At 38.1% G+C, this 18,884-nt stretch overlaps 1 protein-coding gene across 1 annotated transcript in view; it reads right to left on the minus strand.

Annotated features, from left to right (window-relative positions):
• The window catches only part of SMEK1 (SMEK homolog 1, suppressor of mek1 (Dictyostelium)), a 44,311-nt gene extending 25,433 nt beyond the window's left edge, over positions 1–18,878 (minus strand). The window contains exons 1-3 of the mRNA XM_009874619.1: positions 18,737–18,878; positions 10,727–10,782; positions 225–323 (exon numbers count right to left, since the gene is read on the minus strand). Coding sequence (XP_009872921.1) covers positions 225–323; positions 10,727–10,782; positions 18,737–18,878 — 297 coding nt within the window. The remainder of the gene's footprint in view (positions 1–224; positions 324–10,726; positions 10,783–18,736) is intronic.
• Positions 18,879–18,884: the final 6 nt, after the last annotated feature.

Consider the following 18,884-nt stretch of genomic DNA (forward strand, 5'->3'; position numbering starts at 1 on the left):
GCTCTAAAAAAATAGCCCAGAAATAGTTTAAGTTCATATCAAATTTCTAGAGGAAGGAGGAAGTTCTCAAACTCAAGAATGGAAAATCTGAGGAGGTGGCCAAGATGATAGTTTTTAGCTTCTATTTATCGCGTTCAGATTCACATCTTGGAACAGTCTAAAAACTTAAACCACAAACACTAACATGATTTAGGTTGTCTTGATCTTACATTTATCCAACTTACCTGACATATTTTTTCCCATATTTCATCACATCCTGCTTTTTCTTGAAAGCTAAGTGCCAAATCATAATTTTCAGCTTCAGACCACACAATCAAAGTATCCTTTAAAGAGAGGAAGAGTATTTTCAGGCAATGTATTTCAAATTTTACAAACATTAATAGTGTTTAAAGTGTAAAACTTAAAAATAAAAACAGCTTGGCATCTAATTATGACAAGACAGCATCACAATATAAATGTAATCATCATACTTTGCAAGATTTGTACACATTCTGAGACTCTTAGGATTAAAAACATTTCTGCATAAATCAGAATAAGGAAGCTCCAGGAAGATACTCAAAGTTTTAGATCTTAATTCATGTGATCACAAACTGGAAATCTCAAAAAGCTTGACCTAGTATATGTACTTTTACCTCAATGCATCCTCTGATAAAATATGGAAACAAAAGCAACAGGTCTTGGATTTTTTTTAAAAAAACTGTTTCAGCTGGACCACATAAAACTGCTCATCTTTTGTTGGATCAAAGTTATGATCATATTTTATTTTTTATAGGCCCCAGGAGACACTGTGCTAAAGTACAGAACAACTGCTTAAAAAAAAAGCCTCAAGATGCCTGAAAACTTTAAACAAGAACAGAAACTGGAACATACAGACGGCTAACTGCCTAAGAGCATGCGTACCTGTTCCACTGAGCCACGCACACCATTTTCACATTTCAAACTATAATTCTGAAAGGATGTTTTAAACGAGATTTTTAGAAGTTAGTTGAAATTGCTTAGCTATGTTTACTACTTAAACATTTTAGCTCACATGTACTTACAGGAATAGTTCAAGAATTTATCAGAGCCCTCACACTGCATGCAAAGACAATATATGGAAGTGGAAGCTGGTGCTGCAAACAGCAATATTGCACACCAATAAGGTATCTGATGCCATAGTTTCCAGTCTGCTAAATAACTTTTAGGTTTTCTTTTAAAAAGCACAAAAAGAGAAGAAAACATAATCTGCATTATCTACATACTGAATCAAGTCTTATTTTAAAATGCTTTTCTCTTCCTGTAACAGCTAGCTGAAATACAGCCACATTAAATACACAGAGCCCCATGAAACTGCATTATTTCAGTTAATTGCTAAAGCATGCATTTTCTCACTAGGACAACAGACACAAGAATTTTTCTACTTAAACTTCAGTGAGAACCACAGAGCATTTTTCCTTCATTAAGTAGAGATTTTGCATATAGTGATTATTCCTAAAGGAATTAATTTTAAGTATTTGTAAAACATCTTAAGTTTAACTTAAGACAGTTTATTAATGAGGCTTCATTTATGTCAAATCTTAAAACAAATACTAAGGATAAAGAGAAATCTTACATTTAGATTTTGATAAGCACTTACTAGAAAACTCCTTAAACTAATCTATAATCTAAATAGCACCATCAGCTAGCTCCATAGCAATACAATATAATCAATTTGCCATTACCAGAGCAGCTATACTGCTTCAGAGGCACTAATGGCTTTACCTTGCAAATGGCAAATAGTTTACCTTTTCCTTTTCCAAAGGGTTGAGGAAGAGGTGGTACACAGAAGAAAGGGATTTAGGAAGACCACCTCCAAAATATAAAAGGAAGAAGAAAGTCACAATTAATAGTTTATTCTCTACAAGACAGGTCATGGTGCAAATACTCTGGTAATAACAGATTGACAGCACCTAGTACTGCTGACTCCTATAGAGCAAGGAAAAAAACCAAGAGTTCACCAAAGTTTAGAAAAGGAAGGTGAAAAAATATTGGTTTTTACCATCCTTTGAAAACAGTATGTACCTTACTGCAGCATTCATTGCAGGTATCAGGTTAAAGATCTAACACATCAATCTCTGCAATTAGTATTTATACTGCAGTAATTTTCAAGGCCAGTGTCTCATCAGTTCCTACTGAGTAGTGATTATTTAATTTTAAAAAAATCCAACCCTAACACTAAATCTTAAGCAGACCCTAGCAGAACCTGCAAGATTCCTGTCTAATTACATGTCCACTTAAGTGAAAACAGTTAGATTTCTAACCAAAAAAAAGACCAAAATGTATTTTCTTCTCTATAAGAACACATCTGAAAAATAGGAACATAAATAAAAGAATGCAAATAAGGACAATGCTTTCTACACTGACTATAGTAAGTTGAATAAACAAAAGCTCTACATTTCTGAATAAAATCCAGCACAGGACCAAGACAGGTTTATCTGTTGGCTTTTTCCTCTGGGGAGAGAAGGGGTGGAGGGAAGAAGCAGGCAGCGAAAAACGAAAAGGAAGACACAAAGGTAAAGCTGTTTTTGAAAACTATATAGTCACAGACGTATAGAAGTGTATCTGGCCACAGTATAGCAATTGTTCTTGTTAAACAAGTTCATCCACTATCATACATGGAAGCTCAGAGATATTTTTTCACTTCTACATTCTGACCTACTCTAGGTGATCCTGCTTTGGCAGAGGGTATGAACTAGACAGTCATTCAAGGTCTCTTCCAACCCCTAACATTCTGTGATTCTGTGATCTATTTTTCTAATTGTTTCTTTTTTAGAAAGCAAACAAAAAAAAATGTTAAAAGAAAAAACTTGAGCAGCAGAACAGTAATCATCAAGTTTGGTTTATTAATATTTTAAAAGTATTTTCCAATTGTTAAAATTAACAATTTCAAATGATTATTTATCTGCTGTCTTATCACACAGATATTTCCTATTACAGATTAATACCAGTGCCTCAACAGAAATCTATCAATTGCTACTCTCTAGATCTTTAGTACATCCTTTTTGCTTCAAAGGGCTTTTAAAAAAAAAGAGAACACGAAATAAAGCAAGAAATGGACTTCACTCCGTTGCAGAGTTCAGTCAAAGTTTGAATTCACTGCTAAATATAGACAATTATTAAAGTAACTTCATTTTCTTAATACTACAAAGCTTATAATCATCAAATAGAAGTGCAGTACAAGACTTACACATGTAGGGAGAAATGAATGAAGGAAATTCAAGATGTAAAAAAAACATGAGTAGTCTAGTTTCTGCCTGTTTTATTTAAAGGAGTTCTTTTATGTATTTTATCTGAAATCTCTTCTGTATAATTTGAATTCACTAAATACTATGGATCTCTCAGCTATGGAATAGGACTAGCTGTTGCTTTCGAACACCAAATGTGAATTTCTGCAACCTCAAAAATCAAGTGGTATTTCTTAAAACTGCTTCTTCCATTCAAAGAGAAAACACAACTGGGAATAAATATGCTTAGTAATAACAGCTATTGGTTAGAGAGGTTAAGGAGATGAGTCTTGCATGTTACTTCTCCATGAGTATGAAATCTACAGTTTTATATGATTCATAAAAGCAGTTCTGGATCAGTTTGATCAAAAACATCCTTTTTTTTTTTTGCCTTATATACTAAATGTTAGCCTCTAGACAAGGAACTGGATGCGATGACTAAAATAAACATCTAAAATTTGTTCTTACCCATTTTGTTGCTAAATATAACTAAAATCTGAAACTGTTCACTGTGTGAACTCAGTCATAAACGTGGACAAATATTTTATCACTGAAGGCTTTTACACAGAGTGCTTTGCAAGAATCCTACCTTCTCATATATTTCAAAATCCATAATAGTTCTTGGCAAGATGTTTTTTTAAATAGGATGATAATCAGGAAACTACTTATGGAGGGTTCATGATCTTACTCCAACTTTGAAAATAATCTGCTGCTTTGCAAAAATATTATTTTGACAATAGTGTCAGTTGGATGTGGCATCACTAGCTTGGCCCATACAAAATTCACTGTCTCCGAAAGATCATTCATATAAATTTGTCTTCACATTATTGCAAAAATTCTGAGCATGGCCTCTTTTCAGAAGACCTATGTATTTAACATTCCTGTAAAGAGGTATTTATCATTACTACCAATGAAGGTAAAGATACAGCCTGAGGCAAAACTTCTTCAGAATAGAATCAGGGATTTCTCTGCTGCTTGTCTCGTTGGCTGCATCAAGTTCACATGAATCAAGTTTTGGCTGGAGAAGCAGGGAGCTTCTCCAAGGGAAGGACTACTGTGTGCTACAGGTTTATTGCCACACGATTTCTCCTCACTTTTTGAAATTATTTCCAAAAGGCTTACTTTCCTGAATAGAAAGGTTGTTGAACACACTCTACCAGTCTCAACTTCTCACTGTAACACTCACCAGAAGAAATGCTTTTATTAGACATTAAATAAGTTTTATTAGCTTTTAGCAAGAGATTAGCAGGTGTGTTACACAGCATTCATACAATCTCCAAAGCAAGCCCTGGGATTTCGTAACGAATTTCAGAGCAACTACTATTCAGAACTTGATTCTGCTGTAAAACTCATTTACGATTTCTTTCCTAATGTGATAAAATCAAGAAAACAGCTATTGTTTGACAATGCCCTCTCATTAGTCTTCACATCCAGGGAGAATAAAAGTCTTCTATGAAGCTCTAAAATATTCTCTCGGCATCTTTATGAGATCTAGGCTACTCTCAAGAATTAACAGTCCCTCAAATTACACAGAGGTCTTCCACGAATTCTTACTTTTGGTCTTAAAAAGCAAATTAATCTCTTCCTACAATTTAGGCCTATGGCACTTGCTGGCCTCCACTGGAAAATCAACACAGGAAGGCTGTGCGAAAGCTTTACAATCACATATGACTTTTCAGTTAGTGATTTCTTAGCTACATTCCCATGAATAACATGCGATAAAATCAGTTTATTAGTTCTGTAACAGAACCTCAATTCACTTGCCTAGTGACTATACCCAGAAACAGCAGAACAATTAGATTCCACGGGAAAACACATGTGAAGATAAAGGAAAGTGGTGGGATCATTTAAAACACAACAATCCCAAAACCAAGAGCAGTCACTACTCTTGTTTCTTCCTCACCCCACAAAACCACTTGCTTGTCCTTGCTCTCTTAGTGTATTGGGTTTGCCTGGCCAGATGCTGGTAGCAGGGAGGCTGTAGGGGTGGCTTCTGCAAGAAACGGCTAGAAGCTTCCCCTAGGTCTGACAGAGCCAACATCAGCCAGCTCCAAAGACGGACCCCACCGCGGGCCAAGGCTGACCCTATCAGCAATGATAGGAACACCTCAGTGAAAACATATTTAAGAAGTAGAAAAAAAACCACCCAAAATAATGACCTCAAAAAACTCTGCATCACACTGCATAACTCTGCATAACAACTGGCAGAGAGACAGAGGAGTGAGAATATATGAAGACACTAAGGTCAGTGAAGAAGGAGGGGGGGAGGATGTGCTCCAGGCAGTAGAGTCGAGTCCCCTGGGTCATGGTGAAGACCATGGTGAGGCAGGCTGTCCCCCTGCAGTCCATGGAGGTGACAGGGCTGTAGATGTCCACCTGTGGCCCACAGAGGATCCCACACCCAAGTGGGAAGATGTCCGAAGAGGGCTGTGGCACAGTTGGAAGTCTGCGCTGGAGCAGGCTGCTGCCCAGAGAGGGAGAGAAGCCCACGCTGGAGCAGACTGGCTGGCACGACTTTTGTGACACCGCAGGAGACTCGTGCTGTAGCAGTTTCCCCCGAAGGACTGCACCCTACGGAGAGACTCACATGGGGGCAGTTTGTCAAGAACTGTCTCCTGTGAGAGGACTTGCGTTGGAGAAAGCATATGAAGACCATCTCCTGTGAGACTGACCCCACGGCGAGTGAGGAGGAGGCACTAAAGAGTGAGGCAGCTTCCTCCAGGAAAGGAAAAAACAGCAGTGGAGACAACAACTGATGAACTGACCACAACCCTCATTCCCCATCCCCCTGCACCATCCAGGTGGGTAAGTTACACAATCAGCCTCTCCTCACAGGACTTTCCCTCTAGTTCCTTCCCCAGCCTTATTTTTCTCCTCTCAACCTGCTCCAGCATGTCAGTACCTTTCTTGAAGTGAGGGGCCCAAAACTGCACACAGGACTCAAGGTGAGGCCTCACCAGGGCTGAGCACAGGGGCAGAATTACATCCCTACTCCTACTGGCCACACTGTTCCTGATCCAGGCCAGGATGCCATTGGCCTTCCAGGCAACCTGGTCACACTGCTGGCTCATGTTCAGCTGGTTGTCAACCAGTACTCCCAGGTCCCTCTCTGCTGGGCTGCTCCCCAGCCACTCCTCCCCGAGTCGGCAGCACTGCAGGGCATTACTGTGGCCAAAGTGTAGGACTCTGCACTTGGTTTTGTTGCATTTCATACAGTTGGCCTTGGCCCATCAACCTAGGCTGTCCAGGTCTCTCTGCAGCACCTCCCTGCCCTCCAGGTGATCAACACTCCCCACCAGCTTGCTGTCATCTGCAAATTTACTAAGTTGGGAGTGATGTTAAGCTTGGGAAGAAGGGAGGGGTAGGGGAGAAGGTATTATTAAGATCTGCTTTTATTTCTCATCGCTCTTCTCTGGTTTTGACTGTTAATAAATTTAACTAATTTCCCCAAAATTGAATCTGTTGCTTGGGACAGTAGCTGCAGGTGATCTCCCTGTCCTTATCTCAAGCCATAGGCCCTTCATTCTATTTTCTCCCCCTGTTCAGTGAAGTAGGGGAAGTGACAGAGTGGCTGTGTGGGCACCTCGCATGAGCTTTATTGAAATAGCTTCATTGTTGGCTCACTTGTCCTGACAGCAAGGGCAGGAGCTGAAAAAGGGACTGCAAAAGTAGAGGACACAAGACACTGAAGTTTCTAGTGCAGAGACAAGACTCTCTAGCTTGAAGCTGGAAGCAACTCAAGTCTTCCTTGTTTCAGGCACAAAATCAGATGCAATACAGACTTCATCACTGGGTTACAGGATGTACATGGACATACTTCAAATAAAGTTGAGGATGTAAGTCTTTACGGCTTTATTGCTAAAGCATTGCCAAAGTACATTGAAAAGTATATATCCTAGTTGACACCCATATCAGCTTTCTCCCTAGATAAATAGTACATACACAGTCTATTTTTCCTTTAAGGTTGCATAGGAAGAGGACCACTACTGTAATGTTTTAAATTAAGAATACCAATAAAGCTTAACACAAAGCCCTAAACAGCAGTACAAGTCAGGATACCAAGTGGCTGTGCTGATGTACATTTTGCTTTTTCAGAAGAAAATCTTCTTCCTACAAATCCTACCTTAACATAAGGAATATTAGCCCTTCTTCTGAGCCCCAGGACATCAGTTTCTCAAGCTGTTTTCTTTCTAGCTTGTTTCCATCATACGGATGCCCTTCTTCTAGCACTAGTGTAAGTTTCCCAGTAAGTACACCATTCAGAGCATCCAAAAACTTCCACTGGCAGCAACTCTGCATTACAGAATCAGATAAACAGGCAAATCTTTCTTTTTGAACACACAGCAGAAAATGACTTCATCGTGAGAGAAAGACTAATTTATCTGACTAGTGAAAAGAAAGTTAAAAGATTGTGTGTTTCATGCTTTAAGGAATTATTTTAAGCATTTATATAGCTGGTAAGTCTGCAAAGACCAGAGACTAGATTGTGCAAACTGAAGTACCTCAAGATCATGCCGATGTATGAAAAAAGTCCCTGAGCAGAAGGGACTTCTGCAGAAGGGATGTACAAAGAAGAAAGAAGTCTGCAGATCTGCCAAGTACTCTTCCTCTCCAAAGGGTAAAGTAGATAGTTGTTATCTACCACCAATTAGATGAACATTTTTCTGGACACAAACAGTTGAACAATCCACAATAAAAGGCAGTCATTACTTTCAATCCTAAACTACAAGAAATCCAACACAAACAATTTGACAAAATTTTACTTGAAGCTCAAGAACACAGCATGTGACTTGTGTTGGTTTGACTTTTTTTTTTTTTTTAGTGGTTTCTTTCCATTGATGTTTTTACATGCCAAGAGAACAGAGGCAGCAAGTGAAACTTGTACTCAGGGTCTTCACACTATTATTTTTAACAAATAAGGATCTAAGCTGTGACAGTTAACATTAAAAATACTTACGTACACCCTCAGATTGCATATCTATCATATCAAAGATTAATGAGACAATCTGTTTCACAGTACACTGTTAGTGCAGCATAGGTAGAAAGTTCTTTCACCAGTGTGATAAATACTGAAGCTCTTCCAAGGTTATCTGGACACTTGTTGAAGAACACAAAGCAACCAGCACAGCAAGTTTCCCCAAGACCTTAACTATCAGGTATCTCTTCTTCCTTCCAGAAGTTACATTAGTTGGTCCTATAAAAGATTGTTTCTTCTCACAAGATTGTTTCTCCTCACGTCAGTCAAGACCAAAGTCAGAACTCATCCATTTATTCCATTAGATATCCGAAGTGCCCACAAGCCCCATGCTAGGTATGTTACAGCAAAAACAGCTCTGATGTACAGTTGTGTACCCCTTTAAAAGGGAATAAAGGTTCATCCTCCCAACAAAATCTTGAGATAAAAGGCTGGCAGGACCCTTACACTCAAACGTTATTTTGAAGTTCTGTGCCTTACATTTTGAGGAGATTTTTCTTTACATTTTATAAGTGCAACTGAGAACTAGAGGCAAATTCAAAAATTAAGTCTATCTCAGGCTGCAATTTCACAAGTAGCTGTGGTGATCTAAGTGGCATTCTGCAGCCAAAACAAGATCTCACTCACTCTTCCATCTCGCAGTTCCACAAGTGGGTCTTACATGATGTGGCTTGAAACTGCTGCTGACAGAGCCTCAGCAGTTTCTGAAGAGGGATTTAGAGTACTAAGATGATTTTCACGTGGTTTAGTGAGTTTAGGCAGTTCAGAGTTCTAATACACTGATCTGGAAAGAAGTAACTCTTCCTTCTAGCTGCTAAGCTCCAAGCTCAGCTCATATGGAATTCAGTTTAAACTCAGAACTTGTCTTTCACTAAGTAAAAGGATAAGGAGGCCTCACCTGAAAGACAACATGCTACAAAGTAGAATTAATAGACACACCAAGAAAGATCTGGTATTTCTAAGGCTCAGAGTGGAGTCCTACATTTAGTCTGTATCACATACTGCTTTGCTTAAATAATATGAAAAATCTACTTACAAATATAAATTTCTCTCTATGCAACATCTGAAAGCTCCAAGAACAGCAATTTTACTTCTCCAGCACAGAAAAAGCACAGTGCTGATCTAACAGGACAGATTTATGCTTAACATTTTTATTTCTCTAGCCATGTTTTCAGTCACCAGTATTGGTTTGTGTGGTGCTAGACTGCAATGCATGTCTGACCCAGAGTAGTAAAAAGAGATGTGAAATGTTGCTGCACTGACAGGCTGTTGTGGTTCACACTGATCTTACAATTTTATGCCTACTTTAAGTAGGCTTCATATTTGATCTGGCAGAAAGCCCACTGATATGAAACTTGAACCTCAGATCAACGCTTTATGCCATAGAGCTGTGAAACAGTCAATGTCATTTCAGGAGTTCTAAAGCTCCGGTTACTGTATCACTGAACCATGACCTCAAGCTAGCCAGGATTATAACTAAGAGTTTGCTTGCTTAGCATTTTTCCTGGTCTTGTCCTTTCTTAGCCCCCACAACTGATTCTCCACCCCAATTGGCCTTACTAGTTGTTCAGTACTGACTTTATATGGTGCATGATGAATTACATCAAGGGGCAGACACAGTTAAAATTCTCCAAGGAAGTGTATTTTAAACCCAGATTGGTTCTCTCCATTCAGTTCAACATAAAACCCTACAAAGAGCTGCAGCTGCACAACCACTGGGATTGCCCTGTGAGTAAAACTACAGATTTCAACGCTTATAATAAACTACTAAAGCTAAAGACAGAAGAGTGTTTTAGTACACGAACTGTACCTGATGGGATTTTAGCAAGTCTAAGTTGACCAGACAGGCAACAAAATACAATCTAGTTCAACAATTCTAAGATTCTCACCATTCATGAAGTAAGAACAGCAAATAAAGTGCGAGACCTACAGTTCACTTCTCACCCATCTTGGCAGCATTATTTGAAGGCTCACAATGTATGGCTTAAATAACTGAAGGAAAGTGCAAACTAGAGATGAGAATCTGCTTCTATGTATACACAATGGTCTGAAGCAGTAGTAACCCCTACTCATCTTCCAAGTAAAAGCCAAACGTAGACATGCACACAGATTTAAAGCCTTCTAGTTTCCTCGTAAGTAAAATACAAAGTTGTAGTATCTGAAATATAAGATAAAAGCCAGATGATAGTAAGTTTCAGATACTATCATCCTCAGGAACCTCATTTACTTTGTGATTTTCACAACTGTGCTTTACCCCTCTCCCAAAGCATTTTTTGGTGTAAAACACAGTACAAGTTATACGGATGACTTGACAAAAAACACAGAGAAAAATACACACGTGTATCATGAAATACACAAAAATGTTGAGAATTACCTTGCCTCCTGTTTTTGGTACAAGAACATTTGCAAATATAATTTGCAATAGAGGCAAAAAAACCAAAACACTTTATTACTAAACTTAAAGCACTTGGCTTTGTATGTCAAGGAAAAAAAAAAATAGTATTTTTACCTGTTGCTTCTGGTATGCAGTGTTCGGGTTAATTTTGGACTCCAGAAGAAGAGAGCCTAGGAAAAAAAAAACACCACTTATTTACACATGTACTAGAATTTCAATCTCAACGTAAATTTTCTGATCACTCCTTCCTCAAGTAGGTATTAACATCATTTGTCCCAACAATAAGCCTGTTAAACCCACATTCCACAACCTTATATTTCATCTTTCCCTCACATAGTACAGAACATTCAACAGTGCTTTAAGGACTGGATTTTTAACTTCTTATTCCAAGTAATGACTTTTCCGTGGAAAATTTTTTAGATACAATAAAGTCTGCAAATAATCAGCACACAAAAAGCATCACAACTGCATTCCTTCGATCATTTACAGTTGTTTTGGACAAAATTAACCAATCAAGCGGTATTTGTTCTTGAAGTTTAGCTAAAGCACATACTAGTTTGCTGAAAAGCATATCTATAAAATTGTTAGAATGGCAACCATTGCGACTGCCAATGTCAAAATATACCAAAAGACAGTATAAACTCAGGAACGATGGTTTCACAGTAGCTTATTTAAGACACAGAACAGCAATTCTACTCTCATGTCTGTACTTCTGTGCCTTTCCTTTTGCATAAGCATTAGTGTTACTATGTCATTAAACGGTTTGGAGGGATGATCCAGGTGAAAACAACCCTTAAAACTGCTTTTATTTTTGGTCTAATCACTTCCCTCATCCACCTTGCTGCTCAGCTGCATAAATGTCAGTACATAAGAGGCTCTTTAAAGCCATAACTCAAATCTACCTATGTGCAGAGTTTCACTCAATATCCATGAAGTAGCACTGATACATTAACTTGCAGAGTCAGTCTTGTAATTAAAAGATAAGGCTGCAAACACCTCTTTAAAGAGGTACTTCTGCATTCACCTGCTTATATGTATTCTTTACGAGAAGTTCAAACTTTTTTAAAGAGAAGTCTCAACTTTTCAGTTTCATAGCTATAGTTCTAAGGCAGACATATAAATACTACCAAATATTTACCAAATATCCTCACAAAATACACACTAAAGAAAAATTACAATGCTTCAATCACCTCAAATATGGAAGCCTGAGAACTTGAAGAAAGAACAAGAAAACACATCACTTGGATTTGAAAAACGTATCTGGAATTGAAAACTGTATTTCCAAATCTTACACAGAATTAACAATGACTAGCTAATTTTCACTATTTAAACAGTATACTGATTATAAAATCCACAGCAAAAATTACACCAAACCAGTGAGGGGTTTTTTCTCTCCCTTTTTTTTTTTATTTTTACAAACTATCAATCTTATATGTTACATTTCCCCCCCAAAAAACTCAACACAGAATCAAACAACAAAAAAACCCCCCACAAAACACAAACACATTCCTTTCCTGAAGAACTGCTACAAATGAATAAAAAAAATATAGAATCTCAGGGTATTTTGGGTTGGAAGGGACCTCTAAAGGCCATCTAGATCAACCTTCCCTGCAGTGAGCAGAGACATCTTCAACTAGATCAGGTTGCTCAGAGCCCCATCTAACATGACCTTGAATGTTTCCAGCCAGGGCGCATCTACCACCTCTCTGGGCAACCGGTGTCAGTGTTTCACCACCCTCAGCAGAAAAAATTCTTCCTTATATGTAGTCTAAATCTACCCTCTTTTAGTTCAAAACCATTACCCCTTGTCCCATCACATCATACCCTGCTAAAAAGTTTGGGCCCATCTTTCTTTTAAGCCCCCTTTAATTACTGAAAGGCTGCAATAAGGTCTCCAGGAGGCTTCCCCAGGCTGAAGAAATCAAACACTCTCTGCTCATCCTCACAGGAGAGGTGTTCCAGCCCTCTGATCTTTTTTATGGTCCTCCTCTGGACCTGCTCCAACAGGTCCATGTCTTTCCTGTACTGAGGACTTCAGAGATGCACACAGTACTCCAGGTGGGGTAAGAAAGGTTATAACTTCATGAATTCAGAAGCTTTACCAAGGATGTTTACATTCATGAACTTACTATGCACATGATAATCAGATTAAAGTAACTAATCTATATTTTTTTGACTAACAAAATAACCTAACTGTGATGGCTGCTTCTTCCCAAGTCTGTTGTTCTACAACAAGCAGCCTTCACTAATGAAGATGGCTTGAGAAGCTATCACCCTGTCTAAACCTCTTGCAGTAAGAGTCGTTTACAAACTAAGATATAATTCAACATCAAAACTGAAGTAAACGGCCCTCAAAGGAAAAGAGGACACAAGAAAAAAATCCATCCCTGCCCCAGACCACATACACTACCCTTTCTTAACTTCCATCTCCTCTGCTAAAGCAGCTTATTTCTTTAAATATGACAGCATAACTGATGAAAAAAATATACAACTAAAAACTATAAAGTAGAACTGAGAAGAAAAACATCCAAAATGAGCTTTCTGGATGCATCTGATCCATGGTGCTACTTAGGCCACAGCCTTGAGCTTAGAATTTTGTGTTTGCCTAGCAAACATCTAAAACCAGCATGCCCTTTTCTGTTATTACCATCAGTTACAGACAGTATTTGACTTCAATCTTACTTTCAGTTTCAAAGCTTCAGCTTCAACTACATGAAATTTTAGAATATTATTTTGGGCTATTGATGTGGTTAACTAACTTTTTCTAGAAATATTTAATAGCAGCAAAAAAAGAATTAGAATCTTAAAAATATAATGTCAAAATTATTAATTGCTTTTACACTGCTGAATACATCTACAGATAGGGAAATCCTGAAATTAGTAGAATATCATACACTACTTTAAAAAAGTCTCAAAGACAACTGAATACAGACATTTCACCTTCCAGGCTAGACTCAGACACTAGAGAATGACCTCTTTACTAGACTTAGCACAAAAGAGCAATTCTTCTTCCCTATTAAACCTAAAGCTTGTAAGAAATACAAATCAAGCTTAACTTGCTTCTCATTACATGATTCAACTTATTCCCCACCATTCCAGACAATAACCAGGAAAATATGAATTTGGAGACACAAACATACCAAAGTAAAAGCTATGCTCCAGAACCTAAAACCACCCTAAATTCATCTTTCTGGAGAATGCAATGCAACTTGTTCCTCAAAAAGAACTGATGACATTAGAACCCAAAAAGGGCTCAACAACTCAAAATCAGTGTCTGTTCTACCAGTTAGTCCAGGGAGTTTATTTTCATACAGTAGGTTTTACAGGATCAGGCCTCTTCCTGGTATGAGCCAGTCTCACGTCTCTGTTATCTGCTTCTGGGAACCAGGCAACAGTAACATATGTCTGTAACACAAATATATTCTTTCGAAAAAGGTTACAGACATTTAACATACAGCAAACAAAGTTCTTCTCTATTCAAAGTCAATATCAGTATTGATTCCTAAGTACAGTTCGAGATGCTTACTCTTGCATTTGTCATAAGCAATTGCTTTCTAGGTAAGTATTTTTATCTTAGCACTATCCTAGAATACATCAGGACTATCCAGTCTACTTGATAAAAACATACCAAAAAAATTTCACCCAATGACTCTGTTCAACGTTAGGTAAGACCAGAAAACTTGCCTTAATACAAATAATGATTTTAATAAACCTCCCAAAACTATGCAGATATTTATTTTCTAAATTATAGCCTTGAATGAACTTGTAATGGTAACTGCAAAACACTGGTGCCAGAAAGTAACATCTGAGAACACCTATAAAGAAGAAAACACTGATTTCCAGAATTCTGTTATTTGCCATTATAATGCAATATGGCACAGCTGGGGGGTTTTGTTAGTATAACAACACTGTTCTGTGCTGTGAAAGGAATGTGTGTATGAGGAAGGACTTGTTCAAAAGACATTACATATAGAAACAGTGCTATTTTCAAGGATATTTAGAAAACATCAAATATCCCAATACAGTAGTCTTAAAAAACAAGTCTGAAGACTTGTTTACATATACGCACATGGAGGAGACCTGCTGATAGGGAATACTGCTCCTCTCCTAAACTTTTAAGTGGATCCTTCCTCAGAAGTAGAAAAGGTACAGTGTCGCTCATTACTCATCACCCAGTATACACATATTTGTTTAAGTAATTTCAGTCGAACAGCTGTTTTTCGCAAGACGCACAGAGTTTTAAGTTCTGCCATCAGTTCTGCTGCTACTGAATCACAGAAATCAACCCACAGAAACTTAGGAAACAGCTCAAACCAAGGTCCAAGAATGCACTCAGCATTCACAAGAGACTCTACTCCTCAGTCTAACACATTTCGAAAAAAGTCAAACACAAACAATAAGGAGAGGGGAAAACCAGGAGAAAAGAAATAAACACACCTCCTCCCACGCACTATGCTGGGTTTTTTTTCATTTTACTCTAAAGTACAAAAAAATTCTGTGTTGCCTCCCTAAAACTAACTAACTAAAATTCATCACTTGAGTTTCAGCAATGTAAAGCAAACTTAAGCCAAATTTTGGCAAACCCTTCTGCCAATATTAATAGGTTACTGGTACCTAGTCTGAAAAAACAATGAGGATGCAGATGCCTACCTACCCTGTCGCAAGTCACTAACATAGAATTCAGAGGTACTACAACTTGAGAATAAAAATGTTACATAGTTCCTAAAAGAAAGCTTGCAAACACGGACTCTTAACTCCAGAGTTCATTTTGGCTTGTCAAATAGTTTAGTTACAGGACTGCTTTTTATAAAGCTTTAAATAAAAGTATACGCCTTCAAATTAAGCCGTTAGTTGAACAGTTAAGTTCATTTTAGAGGTCACTTCAGTCATATGGGCTCAGAACAAAAAAAAAGTGATCTGAAACCATGCAGTGAAAATCTAGAAGCACACAGACATTTTAAGAATGAAGAAGGCCACAGCAGCCTAAAATACTAGGTGAGAAACAGGCAAGAAATAAGGCTTCTGATTAAACACAGAAACTCACATGGAAGGTTATAATTTGTAAGAAAACAGTTCACTGTGCCTCTATGGCAATTCAAGCAGAATATGCTGCAACTAGGAACCACACAGAAAAACCTCCTAAGTGTAAAAATCTCACACCAATTCCCCATTTCAAAGCATAATATATCTGATCTGACAGCAGTTTATGGTATTTCTGTACTATAATACATTCCTCCAAATTGCTGTCAATGACTTAAAGTTCAGTGTCTGGGAGCATTAGACATCTGAGACAGCAGAGATCACTCATTGGCTCTCAACTGTTTTCCTTTAAAATGGTGCTGAAAAATCACCAACCCAAGAACAAAAAAAACAAAAACAAAACACTACTATAGATAAAAAACACTCACACTCTTACTGAGTTCCTACAGAATCACAGAATACTGTAATAGGAATAGAGTATGAGAGCAAACATACTGCTCCAATCCCAGATAATAGCTTACCTTGGACTTGGCACACTGGTTGTAGCTCCCTTACCGAACACCTTGACCCTGCCATAAAATTTCAACCAATTGTAAAGCAGCCATGGAACTACACCATGTCACAGCTGCACTATAAAAGACTGAGCTATACGCTGGCCCACACTGTCAGCCAAACCAACCTCTGTCAGCCGGTGTGCAGCCAAACGGGCCCTTTAACGGGTCCCTTTAACGGGAGTGGGAATTTCCCATGCCCAGCAGGAACTCCTGCTAACGCCCCCCACCGGCCTAGCCCAACTCAGGACACAGAGCCCTCGACTTCAGGTAGATCCCAAGGTCTTCAGTCAGCTTCCTGCAGTAAGGCAGTGAGAACATGCCAGCATGCACAGGATCAATCTGCGCTCAAACACTAGGAAAAGCTGGTTTAGAAAAGGAGGAAGGAAGAAGTTTCATTGTGGAAAGAGGAGGAGCTGACAAAGAAAGACAATACAAGAATGCAATACATGGAGACGAATGGTGTGTAGGTCTCCTTCCTAGTACTTGGATGTTTCTGAAAACAAGGAAAAAAACCCACAACTACTTCATTTAGTTTAAAAAGCACATGAGAGAACACACGAATTGCATAGTACCCAAAACACAAGCCTGGCATTACCTTTTTCCAGAACAATTCCTTACATGTAAAAATGAACATATTTACCTTCAAAATTAGCCCACAAACAACTGGCACTGGAAGTAAACAAAATATAAACCAAATTTCATGAGCTGGTTACACACGTAAGTCAGAAAAACTAGCCTATTAATAGAGTGCACATTTACCCAGGACTGATACTACCTACTAAATTAAGAACTTAGGCTCTATATATTATTCAATACTCTTGAAGTACATATATGCTGTTTCAAAGAAGTCCAATGTATGTATACTATCAAGTATATTTGTGTATACCCAGTGCAATCAGTAAATTTGAGACAGTTCTGCACGGATTAGAGTATCTTAGCTATGCAACACGAAATACTGACTTCATCTTTGGTTTGGGATCATTTATACCAATATGTATCTTCCTTCTTACAGATGTTCTTTTACAACAAATAAGCTGGCAACAACAGTCCAATTCAGGTTCTAATCGGTCTTAAGGATACATATCTCACTGAAAGGTAACAAAGGGATTTAAGTTTGAACGGGCTATCTCTTCACAATCAGGTTATGAGCTGCAATTCTTTCGCTTTCTTTTCTAAAGGTGCTAAAAATATGAACCAAAAAAATTGTTCAGAGACAGAAGACATGACAGTTTTGAAACACGAGCACAGCAACCATGTAGACAGAAAGGACTTACCTACAACAATATACTGTAAAGACTGTGTAAAAATCTAGCTGAAATTAAACTAAGTCTGTTTCCTTTTGAATGTTTTCTCTTACAGCAAGAAGCTGGCCAAACTGTAAGTTCATCTTCAATGTAAAATAAATTCATACTTGGTTTTATTTAACTTCTTAAAGTATAACCAAGAAACTACCAAACCCTGATTCATGCTTATCAGACGCTCAATTATCAAAATCTTGCTTAGATGAAAGTCTGACTCCTCCATATCAGTTTAAGATCTTTGCTGTAGAGATTATTGTAGTTTGTCAGAACTTTCTCAAACAGTATGAATTAATGATTCTCAAGTTGCTTTTCATGCTAGTTCTTACAACATAAAAACCAAATAAACAAAATTACAAGGTCTGTTGATAGCCACAAGCTACAAGTCACTCGATTCAGTAGCTATATACCTAATGAAATAAGTCCTACAACGACAAACTTTATGAGCAAAATGTTACATGCTAGATATTGCAAAGTACATATTTTTAAATCTACTCTGATCATAGCAGTCATGAACTCACTTAACCAATAATCAAGACTACAACAAACACATAGCAACAGGGCCAGATAGTACTACTCAACCTACACTATTGTCATAGGTTGCCAGAAAATGTGGAGAAAGCTGATAAAGCAGGGTTTAAAAGGTATTTATGGGAAGATCTAAGGATTGAAGGACTAAGAACTACTATTGCATTAAAAAAAACAACTCTGAAAATGCTGTTCTGTCCACTTTGTCTTTACTGCTATCGTAACTGTACTTAGATAACTCTTAGATTTTTAGAATGTCTTGCCTAATCCTTACTATCAAAGAAAAGGTGGGAGAAAGACAGAGAAAAAAGGTATTAGTCATCCAATGACCTTTTAAAAGTTTTTACTAAAAAACATGATATAAATTCTGAACAACTCCTTTCACAAGGCAGTTGTTTCCAGAAACATCTAAGGAAGGATACATCACAGTGATCAGTTTTGAAACAAGTTCACTGGGCATCTAGTGACAGACCACTAGATATCCAATCCAGACCACTAGATATCCAATCCATACAAAATTTACAAGACCTGAACACATTTTGTATGCAATGCTGTACATTCACTACGAACCAAGTGCCTACCATGCTTGCACTTGATGGCAATCTTCCACTTCTTTCATTTGGCCTAAACACAGTGCCTACTTGCTTTTAGGAAATATATTTGAATTACACAGCACAACATTAAGGTAACAAACACAAAGCTAAGCCCAGTTCATTTTCTGGGTAGGCAGAGGAAAGATTGTACCTTCAGCCATCCACACTTACCATCACTCTCTGCCCTGACGAGCAGGGACATGCCCTTCAGCCTCTCCACGTAGCAAGAGGACACATGTCCTGTGCCTCGATCATCCCACTGGCGGTCCTCATTTAGCGTGTAAACCTTCACCCTCCGCCGGGTGTCAGTCATCCTGCC

Source organism: Apaloderma vittatum, unplaced genomic scaffold (genome assembly GCF_000703405.1).
Source record: "Apaloderma vittatum isolate BGI_N311 unplaced genomic scaffold, ASM70340v1 scaffold2548, whole genome shotgun sequence".
Classification (NCBI taxonomy): Eukaryota; Metazoa; Chordata; class Aves; order Trogoniformes; family Trogonidae; genus Apaloderma; species Apaloderma vittatum.